Consider the following 14,406-nt stretch of genomic DNA (forward strand, 5'->3'; position numbering starts at 1 on the left):
AAAGGCAAAGCAACCCAGGAGTCTATTAAAGCAAAGAAGTGGAATATTCTTGAATGGCCGAGTCAGTCACCTGATCTCAACCCAATTGAGCAGCATTTCACTTGTTAAAGACTAAACTTCAGACAGAAAGGCCACAAACAAACAGCAACTGAAAACCACCGCAGTGAAGGCCTGGCCGAGCATCAAAAAGGAGGAAACACAGCGTCTGGTGATGTCCATGAGGTCAAGACTTCAGGCAGTCATTGCCAACAAAGGGTTTTCAACCAAGTACTAGAAATGAACATTTTATTTACAATTATTGAATCTGTCCAAGTACTTTTGGTCCCTTTAAAAACAGGGTGGCACATGTTAAGGAGCTGAAACTCCTAAACCCTTCATCCAATTTTAATGTGGATACCCTCAAATGAAAGCTGAAAGTCTGAACTTCAACTGCATCTGAATTGTTTTGTTTAAAATTCATTGTGGTAATGTCTACAACCAAAACTAGAAAAATGTTGTCTCTGTCCAAATACATATGGACCTAACTGTATGTACACTTTGACTGCAGAATAGTGAGTGCAGCTCTGGAGTATAATACAGGATGTAACTCGGGATCAGTAATGTAATGTATGTACACAGTGACTGTACCAGCAGAATAGTGAGTGCAGCTCTGGGGTATAATACAGGAGGTAACTCAGGATCAGTAATGTATGTACACAGTGACTGCACCAGCAGAATAGTGAGTGCAGCTCTGGGGTATAATACAGGATGTAACTCAGGATCAGTAATGTATGTACACAGTGACTGCACCAGCAGAATAGTGAGTGCAGCTCTGGGGTATAATACAGGATGTAACTCAGGATCAGTAATGTATGTACACAGTGACTGCACCAGCAGAATAGTGAGTGCAGCTCTGGAGTATAATACAGGATGTAACTCAGGATCAGTAATGTAATGTATGTACACAGTGACTGCACCAGCAGAATAGTGAGTGCAGCTCTGGGGTATAATACAGGAGGTAACTCAGGATCAGTAATGTATGTACACAGTGACTGCACCAGCAGAATAGTGAGTGCAGCTCTGGGGTATAATACAGGATGTAACTCAGGATCAGTAATGTATGTACACAGTGACTGCACCAGCAGAATAGTGAGTGCAGCTCTGGAGTATAATACAGGATGTAACTCAGGATCAGTAATGTAATGTATGTACACAGTGACTGCACCAGCAGAATAGTGAGTGCAGCTCTGGGGTATAATACAGGAGGTAACTCAGGATCAGTAATGTATGTACACAGTGACTGCACCAGCAGAATAGTGAGTGCAGCTCTGGGGTATAATACAGGAGGTAACTCAGGATCAGTAATGTATGAACACAGTGACTGCACCAGCAGAATAGTGAGTGCAGCTCTGGAGTATAATACAGGATGTAACTCAGGATCAGTAATGTAATGTATGTACACAGTGACTGCACCAGCAGAATAGTGAGTGCAGCTCTGGAGTATAATACAGGATGTAACTCAGGATCAGTAATGTATGTACACAGTGACTGCACCAGCAGAATAGTGAGTGCAGCTCTGGGGTATAATACAGGATGTAACTCAGGATCAGTAATGTATGTACACAGTGACTGCACCAGCAGAATAGTGAGTGCAGCTCTGGAGTATAATACAGGATGCAACTCGGGATCAGTAATGTAATGTATGTACACAGTGACTGTACCAGCAGAATAGTGAGTGCAGCTCTGGGGTATAATACAGGAGGTAACTCAGGATCAGTAATGTAATGTATGTACACAGTGACTGTACCAGCAGAATAGTGAGTGCAGCTCTGGGGTATAATACAGGATGTAACTCAGGATCAGTAATGTAATGTATGTACACAGTGACTGCACCAGCAGAATAGGGAGCGCAGCTCTGGGGTATAAACCAGGAGGTAACTCAGGATCAGTAATGTAATGTATGTACACAGTGACTGCACCAGCAGAATTTTGAGTGCAGCTCTGGAGTATAATACAGGATATAACTCAGGATCAGTAATGTAATGTATGTACACAGTGACTGCACCAGCAGAATAGTGAGTGCAGCTCTGGAGTATAATACAGGATATAACTCAGGATCAGTAATGAAATGTATGTACACAGTGACTGCACCAGCAGAATAGTGAGTGCAGCTCTGGGGTATAATACAGGATGTAACTCAGGATCAGTAATGTAATGTATGTACACAGTGACTGCACCAGCAGAATAGTGAGTGCAGCTCTGGGGTATAATACAGGATGTAACTCAGGATCAGTAATGTAATGTATGTACACAGTGACTGCACCAGCAAAATAGTGAGTACAGCTCTGGGGTATAATACAGGAGGTAACTCAGGATCAGTAATGTAATGTATGTGCACAGTGACTGCACCAGCAGAATAGTGAGTGCAGCTCTGGAGTATAATACAGGATGTAACTCAGGATCAGTAATGTAATGTATGTACACAGTGACTGCACCAGCAGAATAGTGAGTACAGCTCTGGGGTATAATACAGGAGGTAACTCAGGATCAGTAATGTAATGTGTGTACACAGTGACTGCACCAGCAGAATAGTGAGTGCAGCTCTGGGGTATAATACAGGATGTAACTCAGGATCAGTAATGTGATGTATGTACACAGTGACTGCACCAGCAGAATAGTGAGCACAGCTCTGGGGTATAATACAGGATGTAACTCAGGATCAGTAATGTAATGTATGTACACAGTGACTGCACCAGCAGAATAGTGAGTACAGCTCTGGGGTATAATACAGGAGGTAACTCAGGATCAGTAATGTAATGTGTGTACACAGTGACTGCACCAGCAGAATAGTGAGTGCAGCTCTGGGGTATAATACAGGATGTAACTCAGGATCAGTAATGTGATGTATGTACACAGTGACTGCACCAGCAGAATAGTGAGCACAGCTCTGGGGTATAATACAGGATGTAACTCAGGATCAGTAATGTATGTACACAGTGACTGCACCAGCAGAATAGTGAGCACAGCTCTGGGGTATAATACAAGATATAGCTCAGGATCAGTAATGTAATGTATGTACACAGTGACTGCACCAGCAGAATAGTGAGTGCAGCTCTGGAGTATAATACAGGATGTAACTCAGGATCAGTAATGTAATGTATGTACACAGTGACTGCACCAGCAAAATAGTGAGTACAGCTCTGGGGTATAATACAGGAGGTAACTCAGGATCAGTAATGTAATGTATGTGCACAGTGACTGCACCAGCAGAATAGTGAGTGCAGCTCTGGAGTATAATACAGGATGTAACTCAGGATCAGTAATGTAATGTATGTACACAGTGACTGCACCAGCAGAATAGTGAGTGCAGCTCTGGGGTATAATACAGGATGTAACTCAGGATCAGTAATGTAATGTATGTACACAGTGACTGCACCAGCAGAATAGTGAGTGCAGCTCTGGAGTATAATACAGGCGGTAACTCAGGATCAGTAATGTAATGTATGTACACAGTGACTGCACCAGCAGAATAGTGAGTGCAGCTCTGGAGTATAATACAGGATGTAACTCAGGATCAGTAATGTAATGTATGTACAGTGACTGCACCAGCAGAATAGTGAGTGCAGCTCTGGGGTATAATACAGGATGTAACTCAGGATCAGTAATGTAATGTATGTGCACAGTGACTGCACCAGCAGAATAGTGAGTGCAGCTCTGGGGTATAATACAGGATGTAACTCAGGATCAGTAATGTAATGTATGTACACAGTGACTGCACCAGCAGAATAGTGAGTGCAGCTCTGGGGTATAATACAGGATGTAACTCAGGATCAGTAATGTATGTACATAGTGACTGCACCAGCAGAATAGTGAGTGCAGCTCTGGGGTATAATACAGGATGTAACTCAGGATCAGTAATGTATGTACATAGTGAGTGCACCAGCAGAATAGTGAGTGCAGCTCTGGGGTATAATACAGGATGTAACTCAGGATCAGTAATGTATGTACATAGTGAGTGCAGCTCTGGAGGTGTTATTTTATCTTTACTCTCATGTATTTTGCCCTGCAGTATCCTGTTGTGTGTCCATTGCTCTGTCTGCAGCTTTTTCTCTGCTTTTCTTCTCCACTTTTGCACTCACTCTCTTCCTTTCCGTTTCCTCAGGTTCTCTCCGGTTGCGGTGTCTACGATGGAACTGAAATCCATGAAGCTTCGGCGTAAGTGTGATCCTGCCGGGTGCTGGACTCCCGATGATGAAGCCTTCCTTCTTTTATTGGATTTCTCATTCTGCAGCTGCAGAGCTGAAACCCAACTGTATTCCCTGCACTTACAGTGTCTGCACAGGCCTCGGTCTCTGTGCAGTTCTGTCATTTCTCATATCATCGCTGCTCCCTTTTTGTATTGCTGGTAACAATCACCAACGACCCGTCCAGCACTCACTGTGCTTCTCACACAGCAGCTCTGGATGTGAGTAGAGTAGAAGACCTCACCTGCTGCCCCTAGCTGTACCCCACGATGTGCTCCACACTGTTCCTTCTCTGTCCTCCTTGCTGTACCCCACGATGTGCTCCACACTGTTCCTTCTCTGTCCTCCTTGCTGTACCCCACGATGTGCTCCACACTGTTCCTTCTCTGTCCTCCTTGCTGTGCCCCCGATGTGCTCCTCGCTGTGCCTCTCCCAAGTGCTCCTTGCTGTGCCCCCGATGTGCTCTTCACTGTGCCTCACCCAAGTACTTCTTGCTGTGCCCCACCTATGTGCCCCAGCTATGTGCTCCTCGCTGTGCCCCTCCCAAGTGCTCCTTGCTGTGCCCCACCTATGTGCTCCTCGCTGTGCCCCTCCCAAGTGCTCCTTGCTGTGCCCCCGATGTGCTCCTCGCTGTGCCCCACCTATGTGCTCCTCGCTGTGCCCCTCCCAAGTGCTCCTCGCTGTGCCCCACCTATGTGCTCCTCGCTGTGCCCCTCCCAAGTGCTCCTTGCTGTGCCCCACCTATGAGCTCCTCGCTGTGCCCCTCACAAGTGCTCCTTGCTGTGCCCCACCTATGAGCTCCTCGCTGTGCCCTTCCCAAGTGCTCCTTGTTGTGCCCCACCTATGTGCTCCTCGCTGTGCCCCCGATGTGCTCCTCGCTGTGCCCTCCCAAGTGCTCCTCGCTGTGCCCTCCCAAGTGCTCTTCGCTGTGCCCCACCTATGTGCTCCTTGCTGTGCCCCCGATGTGCTCCTCACTGTGCCCTCCCAAGTGCTCTTCGCTGGCTGTGCCCCACCTATGTGCTCCTCGCTGTGCCCCCGATGTGCTCCTCGCTGTGCCCTCCCAAGTGCTCCTCGCTGTGCCCCACCTATGTGCTTCTCGCTGTGCCCTCCCAAGTGCTCCTCGCTGTGCCCCACCTATGTGCTTCTCGCTGTGCCCTCCCAAGTGCTCCTCGCTGTGCCCCACCTATGTGCTTCTCGCTGTGCCCTCCCAAGTGCTCCTCGCTGTGCCCCACCTATGTGCTCCTCGCTGTGCCCCCGATGTGCTCCTCACTGTGCCCTTCCCAAGTGCTCCTTGTTGTGCCCCACCTATGTGCTCCTCGCTGTGCCCTCCCAAGTGCTCCTTGCTGTGCCCCACCTATGTGCTCCTCGCTGTGCCCTCCCAAGTGCTCTTCGCTGTGCCCCACCTATGTGCTCCTCGCTGTGCACCTGCCAAGTGCTCCTTGCTGTGCCCCACCTATGTGCTCCTCGCTGTGCCCCCGATGTGCTCCTCGCTGTGCCCTCCCAAGTGCTCCTCGCTGTGCCCCACCTATGTGCTCCTCACTGTGCCCCCGAGTTGCTCTTTGCTTTTCCTCCTGTTGAATCTGCCACACTAAGGTGACTCCCCTTTATTGTCTGTGGCCAAATTGTATCTCAGATAGATCTCTGGTAGATGGACCTCCTGCTAATGGACTTGTGGAGAAGCCAGTCAGATCCTACTCTCTCCCTCATCGGTGTGCTTCAGGCAGACATTCCGGGGGAGGTGGAGATGGCATTCTTCTCATGGTTTCACAGCAGCATCTTTCATCTAGGAGATCATCGAAGTCGGCGTGCATGGTCATCACTGTGGTTTCCATGGATTTCATCATCATCTTCTTAAGGCATGGAGCTATGCAGCATCAAATTAAGGCTTTAACAATTAAAACACATAGGATAGCTATTCTAAATGTTGAGAGTGCTCTTTGCCACCCATCCCACCACCCAAACCAGGTGTCCCATTGATCCTTTACTCCTGAGTTTTGGGCTAGTTCTTCTGATAGGTCAGTAAGGCCTTTCAGTGCTCTGGATATGCTCCCATCTGGAGCTGTGCTGTCAGGTAAGTGCAGCAGTTAGTACCTATCATTTTGCAGACTCCACCTTTCTCTGCCGGGATCATGTCTAGGGCCATCCTTTTCTGGAAGGTCATGATGGATGTGGGGCCTAACTGCTCAATAAGTCCCCTTAAAGGGAACCTGTCACCCCCAAAATCGAAGATGAGCTAAGCCCACCAGCATCAGGGGCTTATCTCCAGCATTCTGTAATGCATTCTGTAGATAAGCCCCCGATGTATCCTGAAAGATGAGAAAAAGAGGTTAGATTATACTCACCCAGGGGCGGTCCCGCTGGGGTCCGGTCCGATAGGCGTCGCGGTCCGGTCCGGGGCCTCCAATCTTCTTACAATGACGTCCTCTTCTGGTCTTCACGCTGCGGCTCCTGTGCAGGTGTACTTTGTTTGTCCTGTTGAGGGAAGAGCAAAGTACTGCAGCGCGCAGGCGCCAGGAAAGGTCAGAGAGGCCCAGCGCCTGCGCACTGCAGTACTTTGCTCTGACCTCAACAGGACAAACAAAGTAGGCCTGTGCCGGAGCCGCAGCGTGAAGACAAGAGGACGTCATCGTAAGAAGATGGGAGGCCCCGGACCGCGACGCCCATCGGATCAGACCGCCCGCCCAGGTGAGTATAATCTAACCTCTTTTTCTCATCTTTCAGGATACATCGGGGGCTTATCTACAGCATTACAGAATGCATTACAGAATGCTGGAGATAAGCCCCTGATGCCGGTGGCCGTAGCTCATCTTCGATTTTGGGGGTGACCGAGTCCCTTTAAAGCATCTCTAGTGAAATTAACAAACCTCTGCTGATTATAGTGACTATAGTGTAAGCAGTTTATTTTACATTCTTCTTTATCCCAATCATGGGGATGATTGATTCCAATCTAGTTGCTACCTCATTTCTGGCTTTGTCAGGTACGCCCTATGGGACCCCATTGGCATCAATGTAGATATGGGGGTCAAAAGAACCTTGTAGTTCCCTCTTTACCTTCTGGGGTAGGTGGTCTTTTCGGAGTACTTGATCCCAGCTGGGTAGATCAAATATGTGGAAGGGCATAAAGGCTTTTACCATAGCACATCGTCCTTTCCGGGGGTGTAGAGTCCGGGCCTAATTTTCATGTCACCACATAGCCAATACACGTCAGGCAATTGGTCTACCAGCAAGGAATCATTGTGTGGGCTTCCTGCCTGGACCTGCGTGACGTGATTACAGGAGTCAGATGGTAACTTATCTACCTGTCCCCGGGACCATCTCATTCCAGGTGTAATTCTCTGGATAGGGGGCCATCCCATGGCCAGCTGGTTCCTTACTTTGGTAAGGTGGGTATAAGTGGGGTATAGTCTGGCATTTTTGTGAGTTACCTGGGTGGTTGTTCACGTACAGTGATAGGGCGCATGTGAATCCCTCTTCATCTACCCTTGGGTCTATTGGGAAAGACACTGAGCTTAGATGAGGTCGGGCAGTGGTGCAGGCTATGCATGAGGAGCGATTTGCACTAGTGACAGTGTATCTTACCCGCACGAGCCAGACGTTGGAGTCAGAGAATCTTGTTTCTATGGCAAGTTTATCCTCATTGGTCAAATCTAATAGGAATCTGGCTCCAGGCATTGTTTTTGTATTGATTCTTCTACGTCTTCAGTTTGTGTGTCAGAGATGTGCCTGGAATCAAGGTCTCTTAACTGAAATGTGCCCATTTTGTCACCTTCTCCCGCTCTCCCAAGTTTGGTACTTGAGCCTAGTACATATAACCCTTGGTCATTCTCAATGGTGAGGTACAGAACTATGCATCCCCCTTGGGGCAATGAGTGGCAGGGATGGGATGCATTGAGCCCGGAAGGCCTCTCTGGCCCTTAAATGGGGCTTTGGACAGGGTCATATGGGTAAATAGGCTGGCTCCCCATTTGTCCCTGCGTTGCAGGGCCTGGACTGGTTGATATCTCCAGTCACTTACCAGTGTGCCACCCAACAAGTGACCAGTCCTCACAGTTTGACCCTTCCCCTGTTTCAGCAGCGGTGACACAGATGAATTGTGTGCCTAACCAGATGTCAAACTGTGCCATGGGGCCTGAGCATTCTACTGTGAGGCAGTAGTCAAATTGATATGTTACTCTTGGGGTGGAGACATTATACCAGAAGATCACTATACCCTCCTCATGAGTGACTGCGCCTTGGTGACTAGCTACAACTTGGGCTAGATATAGGATAAGTGTTAGATGGATGAAGAGTGGCAGCCGCCACTGGCCTCTGGATCCGGCATCTTCTTGCAGTGGGATGCATGGATCCATGTGGGCTTGCCTTCAAGCTTGACTGCTGTGGCAGTGGTCAACAGGACTTGGTACGGGCTGTCGTATCTGGGCTCGAGGGTACGTTTGTTGATCCTTTTGGTGAAGACCCAATCACTGGGCAGGATCTGGTGGGCTCCGTCTAGGTCCTCAGGATCTGGGATGGATGAAAAAACTCGAGAATGTATTGTAGTTAGGTGTTTGGTCAGCTCAATCACAAACTTAGTCAAAGTGTGATATTGCATAGACAGCTGCTGAGGGAAGTACAATCCTAGCCTGGGAGCACCTCCGAACAGGATCTCATATGGGCTGAGATTGGTTGGCCCAGCTGGTGAGTGTCTGACACTAAACAGTGTGAGGCGAAGGCTCTCATGCCATGGCTTCCTCGTCTGTTGTGCTGCTTTCAGCATTTTACCTTTTAGTGTCCTATTTAGCCTCCCAACCTTGCCGCTGCTCTGTGGGTGATATGTAGTGTGTAGGGCTAATGCTGTCCCTAGGGCTTCCCATATCTCCTTTGTGAGACTGGCTGTGAATGCTGGGCCTTGGTCACTCTCTATGGTCTCTGGGAGCCCATACCTGCACACTGGGTGCGCACTTCTGGGATGTCTTTTCTGTTTACCCTGGATTGCAGCGGGCACAGACAAGACATCCCTTGTGCAGCTACTGTTGAGGAACCTGATGCATGGTAGTAATGCTTCACAAGATTGTGCATCTTGATCTTGGACTGGTGAGTGGTGCCATGGGCCCATTTGGCCACCATAGGGTAGAGGACTCTTGGTAGGCAGGGTTTTCCTTTGTTCATCATTAATTAGGTGTCTTTCATCCTGTGTGGCTCTATCTTGGGTCCATTTTTCCTTTTGGAGTGTGGAGAGCGTCTTCTCCCAGGATTGTTTCTTTTCCTCTGTTTCCGCATCCATTAGAGAGTCCAGATGAGATGTTTCTGTGTCAAGTGGTCGCATTGCTGCTTCTTTTGCTGTTGCATCAGCCAGTCTGTTGCCCACTGCTTCCCTTGACGTTCCTCCAGTGTGCACCTTTACCTTTACCACCGCCACTCTGGCATCAATAAGGACTCCACCAGTACTTGTATGGCTTTGTGGTGTCTGACAGGCGTTCCATTAGCCGTGATGAAGTCTCTTGCCCTCCTGATTGGTTTGCATGGCTTTGCATTGAGCAGACATCTTGCATGCTTCTGTCAAGGCCCGCAGTTCTGCCTCCTGTGCAGAGACGGAGGCAGTGGTTTTGCTACCAGCATGTTATCTTCTGTGACTGCTACTATACCAGGTGTAAGATTGCTCTTACTGAGTGTATTGGGGGACACTCGCTTGGCACGGGATTCAAGCACACGGGCGCGGTTTTTTTAAACAAAGCAGTCCATACGGTTTATTAAGCCTCATAAACCGGGTTCTGCACAGTTCATTATGTACATCTCATGAAACACAACAGGCACCAACTGGTGATATAAACTTGCAGCTTTAACTTACACTTCATTTACGGCTTTGACTCACGGACACTAAACATGCTGGACCTCTCACTTCGCCCAGTTACCATGGGTGTCTGTACGCCGTACACTTCACCAATGCCCCAAGTCACATACAGCGCATATGACACTGGGTCGCAGTCTCTAAACACGCCGAACCTCACTCCGTTCAGTCACCGTGGGAGACCACACAGTTCATAGAACATCACAAGCACTAACAGTCTGTATAGTACCTGACGGGAGCTCCTGCTCCACCTGCTGACTCCTTGTCAGTCCACTCCTCCGGGTAAGCTGCCTCACAGGGATCACCAACTTGCCTGGCCGGCACACAGTAGTCAGTCCAGACCCACCGAAGGACTGTAGCTTCCCCACACTGTAGCTGACACTGGCTCTGCAGATCCCGGTCCTCACCTCGTGCTATTCAGGGATCCGGTCCTACTCCCAGGACCTCCCAACACCCAGGTTACGCAGGATCACACAGGTGGCCAGTCCGGGTACTATTCAGGACGTCCATCCCAGCTGGGACCGTCCAATACCCGGGCCACCAATAGCAAAGTCCCACCATGTGCTATTCAGGATTCCTCCTCCCAGGAAATCCAACACATACGTCCAGGACCTTCAGAGACCATGTGACCCACACCCTGGTCACAATATATACCCTTAACCACTCCCCTGGATGGGAGTGTGGGTGTGTGTGGCTAGTTTGTCCCGCCCATCTCACACAACTAGCCCTGCCTAGCCTCCCATTATAAATATGCCAAATACTATAACTGTAGGACTACAGGTCCCAGACCACCATATCACTTCAGGCTGGCAGCGCAGAGTCTCCTCCTCTGCGACACACATATCGTCCATTCATCACAATGCCGGACTTTGTTTCACCACCATTATAACCGCAAATATGCCTCCATGCATATCCCAGAGAGCACACACAGCGCCCCCTAGCTGCCACAGGGGTCACTGCACCACACAGTGTGGAAGCGGCCTTCCTGGTCCGCATACCTTGAGTCATCCTCAAAGAGCATCAGGTCAGGATCTTCCAAAGGTACATCAGTGACTGAGTCAAATCCGGAGGTTTCTTGCCTCATGAGAGAGAGACAATCGTGTTGAGCCATCTTAGAGTCGACTACCTCCACTAGTGTGTCAGAGATGTGATCTTCATCCTCTTTCTCCCTTGACAGAGGTAGGAGAGTAGCTGGTTTAAGTACAGCACATCTGGAGATGGTGACGCTGTCTGGGAGCAGAAGATAGTATTGTAGATGTAGGTGGTGGGCAGCAGACAGGTGTTTTGGCTGTGTCTGGGACAGAATGGCAGTAATATCATGGGGTGCCATTATCTTCAGCTGGTTGCCCAGAATAATGTCAGAGGTCTTGTACAGCAAGTGGTGGGTTGCAAACATGACTCTCATGCAGGTTGGTGCTCCACGGGCTACTGGGTCAAGTCTGGCAGAGTAGTACCCAAGAGGGCGTTGTCTTCCTCCGTGAAGTTGGGTTAGGATTCCAGTTGTATGGCCCTGCTTCTCCATGGCAAACTGGCAGATCAGTCTGTTGTAGTCTGGTAGTCCTAGAGCAGGAGAGGATGTGATTGCACCTTTTAGCATGTAGAATCCATCAGTGGCTTCCTTGGTTAGACTAAAGGGAGTATCCTTGAGGCAGTCTTAAAGGGGCTGCATATGTAGAGAGGCATCAAGGATCCAGGGGCAGCAGTAGGATACAAATCCAAGGAAGGACTATAGCTGTGTGGCTTGGTTGGCAAAGGTATGTTCTGCACAGCTGCTTTCCTGTCTTCAGTCAAGTGCTTCGTCTGGTGGGAGATGCAATGTCCTAGGAACACAACTTTTTTTTCTGGCAGAACTGCAGCTTGACTTTGGATGCCTTGCATCCATTGTGTGCCAGGAACTGAAGTAAGGAGATGGATTCCCTCTGTGCTTCAGTCAGGGTGTCAGCACAGAGGAGGAGGACATCAGCATATTGTAGAAGAGTGACTGTGGGATGTGTCATCTTCCAGGACTGTGGTCATGGCCTGGGTGAACATAGAGGAGCTGTTTTGTGCCCCTTGAGGCATCACAGTCCAAGTATATTGTCGGCCCTCATGCGTGAAAGCAAACACTGAAGAAGACATTGGCCATGTCAGTCAGCGTGAACCATGGGAGGTAGGTGGGATTGATGAAAGGAGTTTGGCACAATTGGTGTGTCCAGTATTGTGGCTTCATTGACAGCACGCAATTCATGTACCTTGCGGTACTTGGTAGATTGCCTTTCGGTGTTCTCTTCTTCACTGGAAACAATGAGGTGTTCCAGGGTGACTTGATGGGGATGATTGCTCCATTCTCGAGGTAGATTTTGAGCTGTTGCATAATACCAGCAGATGGAGAGCAGGTATTGCAGTTTACGTGATAACGGGGCTCCTGGTTTCAGTTCCACTATCTCAGGCTGGACCATGAGCCTGGCAATATCTTCTGGGCCTCGTGCCCACAATTTGTCTGGGATTTGTGCCATCAGCTTAGCATCTACAGGAGTGTCTTGTAGAGAGAAGAGGCCATACACTTCTGCTGAGTGTTCCTCTAAGGACGGAGTGGTAAGGGTGACAGTCCTGCCCTTATGAAATAGAATACTGGCTTGAAGTTTTGATAGTGCCCTTTGCTGTTCCCTTGATGTGCTTCTCACTGTGCCTCCAATGTACGTCTCGCTGTGCCCCTCAGTGTGCTTCTCACTGTTCCCCGATCTGCTACTCGCTGTGTTCCTGATGTGCTGCTCACTGTTCCCCCTATGTGCTCCTTGCTGTGCCCCATCTATGAGCTAGCTTTGCTCCTTAATGTGCTCCTCGGTGTGCTCCTCAATGTGCTCCAAGTTGCCCTTTGCTGTTCCCTTGATGTGCTCCTTGCTGTGCCCCCAATGTATTTCTCGCTGTGCCCCCAATGTGCTCTTTGCTGTGTCTCTCTATGTGCTCCTTGCTGTGTCTCTCTATGTGCTCTTTGTGCCCCCGATGTGCTCCTCTCTGTGCCACCAATGTGCTGCTCGCGGTTCCACCGATGTTCTCCTTGCTGTGCCCCCCCAATATGCTCCTTGGTGTTCCCCCCGAAGTGCTCCTTGCTGCTCCCTCGATGTGCTTCTTGCTGTGCCCCGATGTAATTCTCACTGTGCCCCTCAATGGGCTCCTCGCTGGTCCCCTGATATGCTCCTCATTATGCTTCACTATTCCCACAATGTGTTTCTCACTGTTCCCCTGAGGTGCTCCCCACTGTGCCCTCCATTGTGCTCCTCGCTGTGCCTCTCCATGTGATTCTCGCTGTGCCCCTTGTTGTACCCCCAATCTTCTCCTCTCTGTTCCTCCGATGTGCTCCTCGCTGTTCCTCCAGTATGCTCCTCGCTGCTCCCCCCATGTGCGCCTGTTAGGTGTCAAGTTCCCACCGCTGCACAGGGGGAATCTCGAACCATCTCCGCTGCGGTCTCCTATTCTTCCCCAGCCGCAGTGGAGCCTGCTCAGCGGAGATGTCAGTCCCAGCATCTGGCTCAAGCTGATGCTGTGCGTCTGGTTATAGCTGCCGCTCCAGGTTCAGCCTTTGCCTTCCTCTGGATCAACATGTTAGGGCATGTTAGGTTAGGCTATGGGTGAACTAGATGGACTTAAAGTCTTCCTTCAACCTTAATAACTATGTTACTATGTTACTATGTTTGTAACCAGCATTGATCAGCGGCGAGCTGATGTTACAGGGACTAAGTCCTGCTTTTCTTCTACTGAGCATGCCCACGGGACGACCTCTCATTGGTGGTCGGGGGTCACATGCTCAGGTCCTGTAGCAGCTCCGATTGGAGCATTAGGAAGGTCCTGGAAGGCTACAGATATAAAAGGTTTGCATGGACGCTCGGCCATGTGCTAGTAAAAATCAGAAATCGTGTGTGAGTGGATGTGACTGAGTCTGGTGAAAGCTCCTTTATCGTACCCATCCCTAGTGTTGTTGAATGTACTTGGGTGATTGAGCTGCCTAGCGCCAGACTGTGCCATCCAGGTCTAGGCACGAGTACACAGCGTCAATTAGCAGCGACCGCCAGTGCGGCACCTTGCGCAACTAGTGTGCTTTCCTGGCCCTAGTCAGGGTGGTCAGTGGCGTCCACCAGAGCGGCGCTGTACACACTTTTCTGTAAATCATTATTTAGGTTTTTCCCTGGCACCGCAGTTGTGGCGCAGAGCGCTAGTGGTCTACAGGGACTCTAACCCCGTGTCCTTGGAGCAGAGTCCTGTGACCCAATACTAGCGTTCACTCTGCGGTATTGCGGCCCTGTGACGCAACAGGGATCGCTTCCTTACATACCGGGTGAAGCTAACCCGTGTGTTCACATTTTACTGTCATATACTGTC

General features: G+C 49.6%; 1 protein-coding gene across 1 annotated transcript in view; it reads left to right on the forward strand.

The window, feature by feature from the left end:
- GATD3 (glutamine amidotransferase class 1 domain containing 3) overlaps window positions 1-14,406 on the forward strand; it is a 116,807-nt gene that overhangs the window by 57,438 nt on the left and 44,963 nt on the right. The window contains exon 2 of the mRNA XM_077293550.1: window positions 4,142-4,194. Coding sequence (XP_077149665.1) covers window positions 4,142-4,194 — 53 coding nt within the window. The remainder of the gene's footprint in view (window positions 1-4,141; window positions 4,195-14,406) is intronic.

The sequence above is a fragment of the Ranitomeya variabilis genome, chromosome 3, assembly GCF_051348905.1.
Source record: "Ranitomeya variabilis isolate aRanVar5 chromosome 3, aRanVar5.hap1, whole genome shotgun sequence".
NCBI lineage: Eukaryota > Metazoa > Chordata > Amphibia > Anura > Dendrobatidae > Ranitomeya > Ranitomeya variabilis.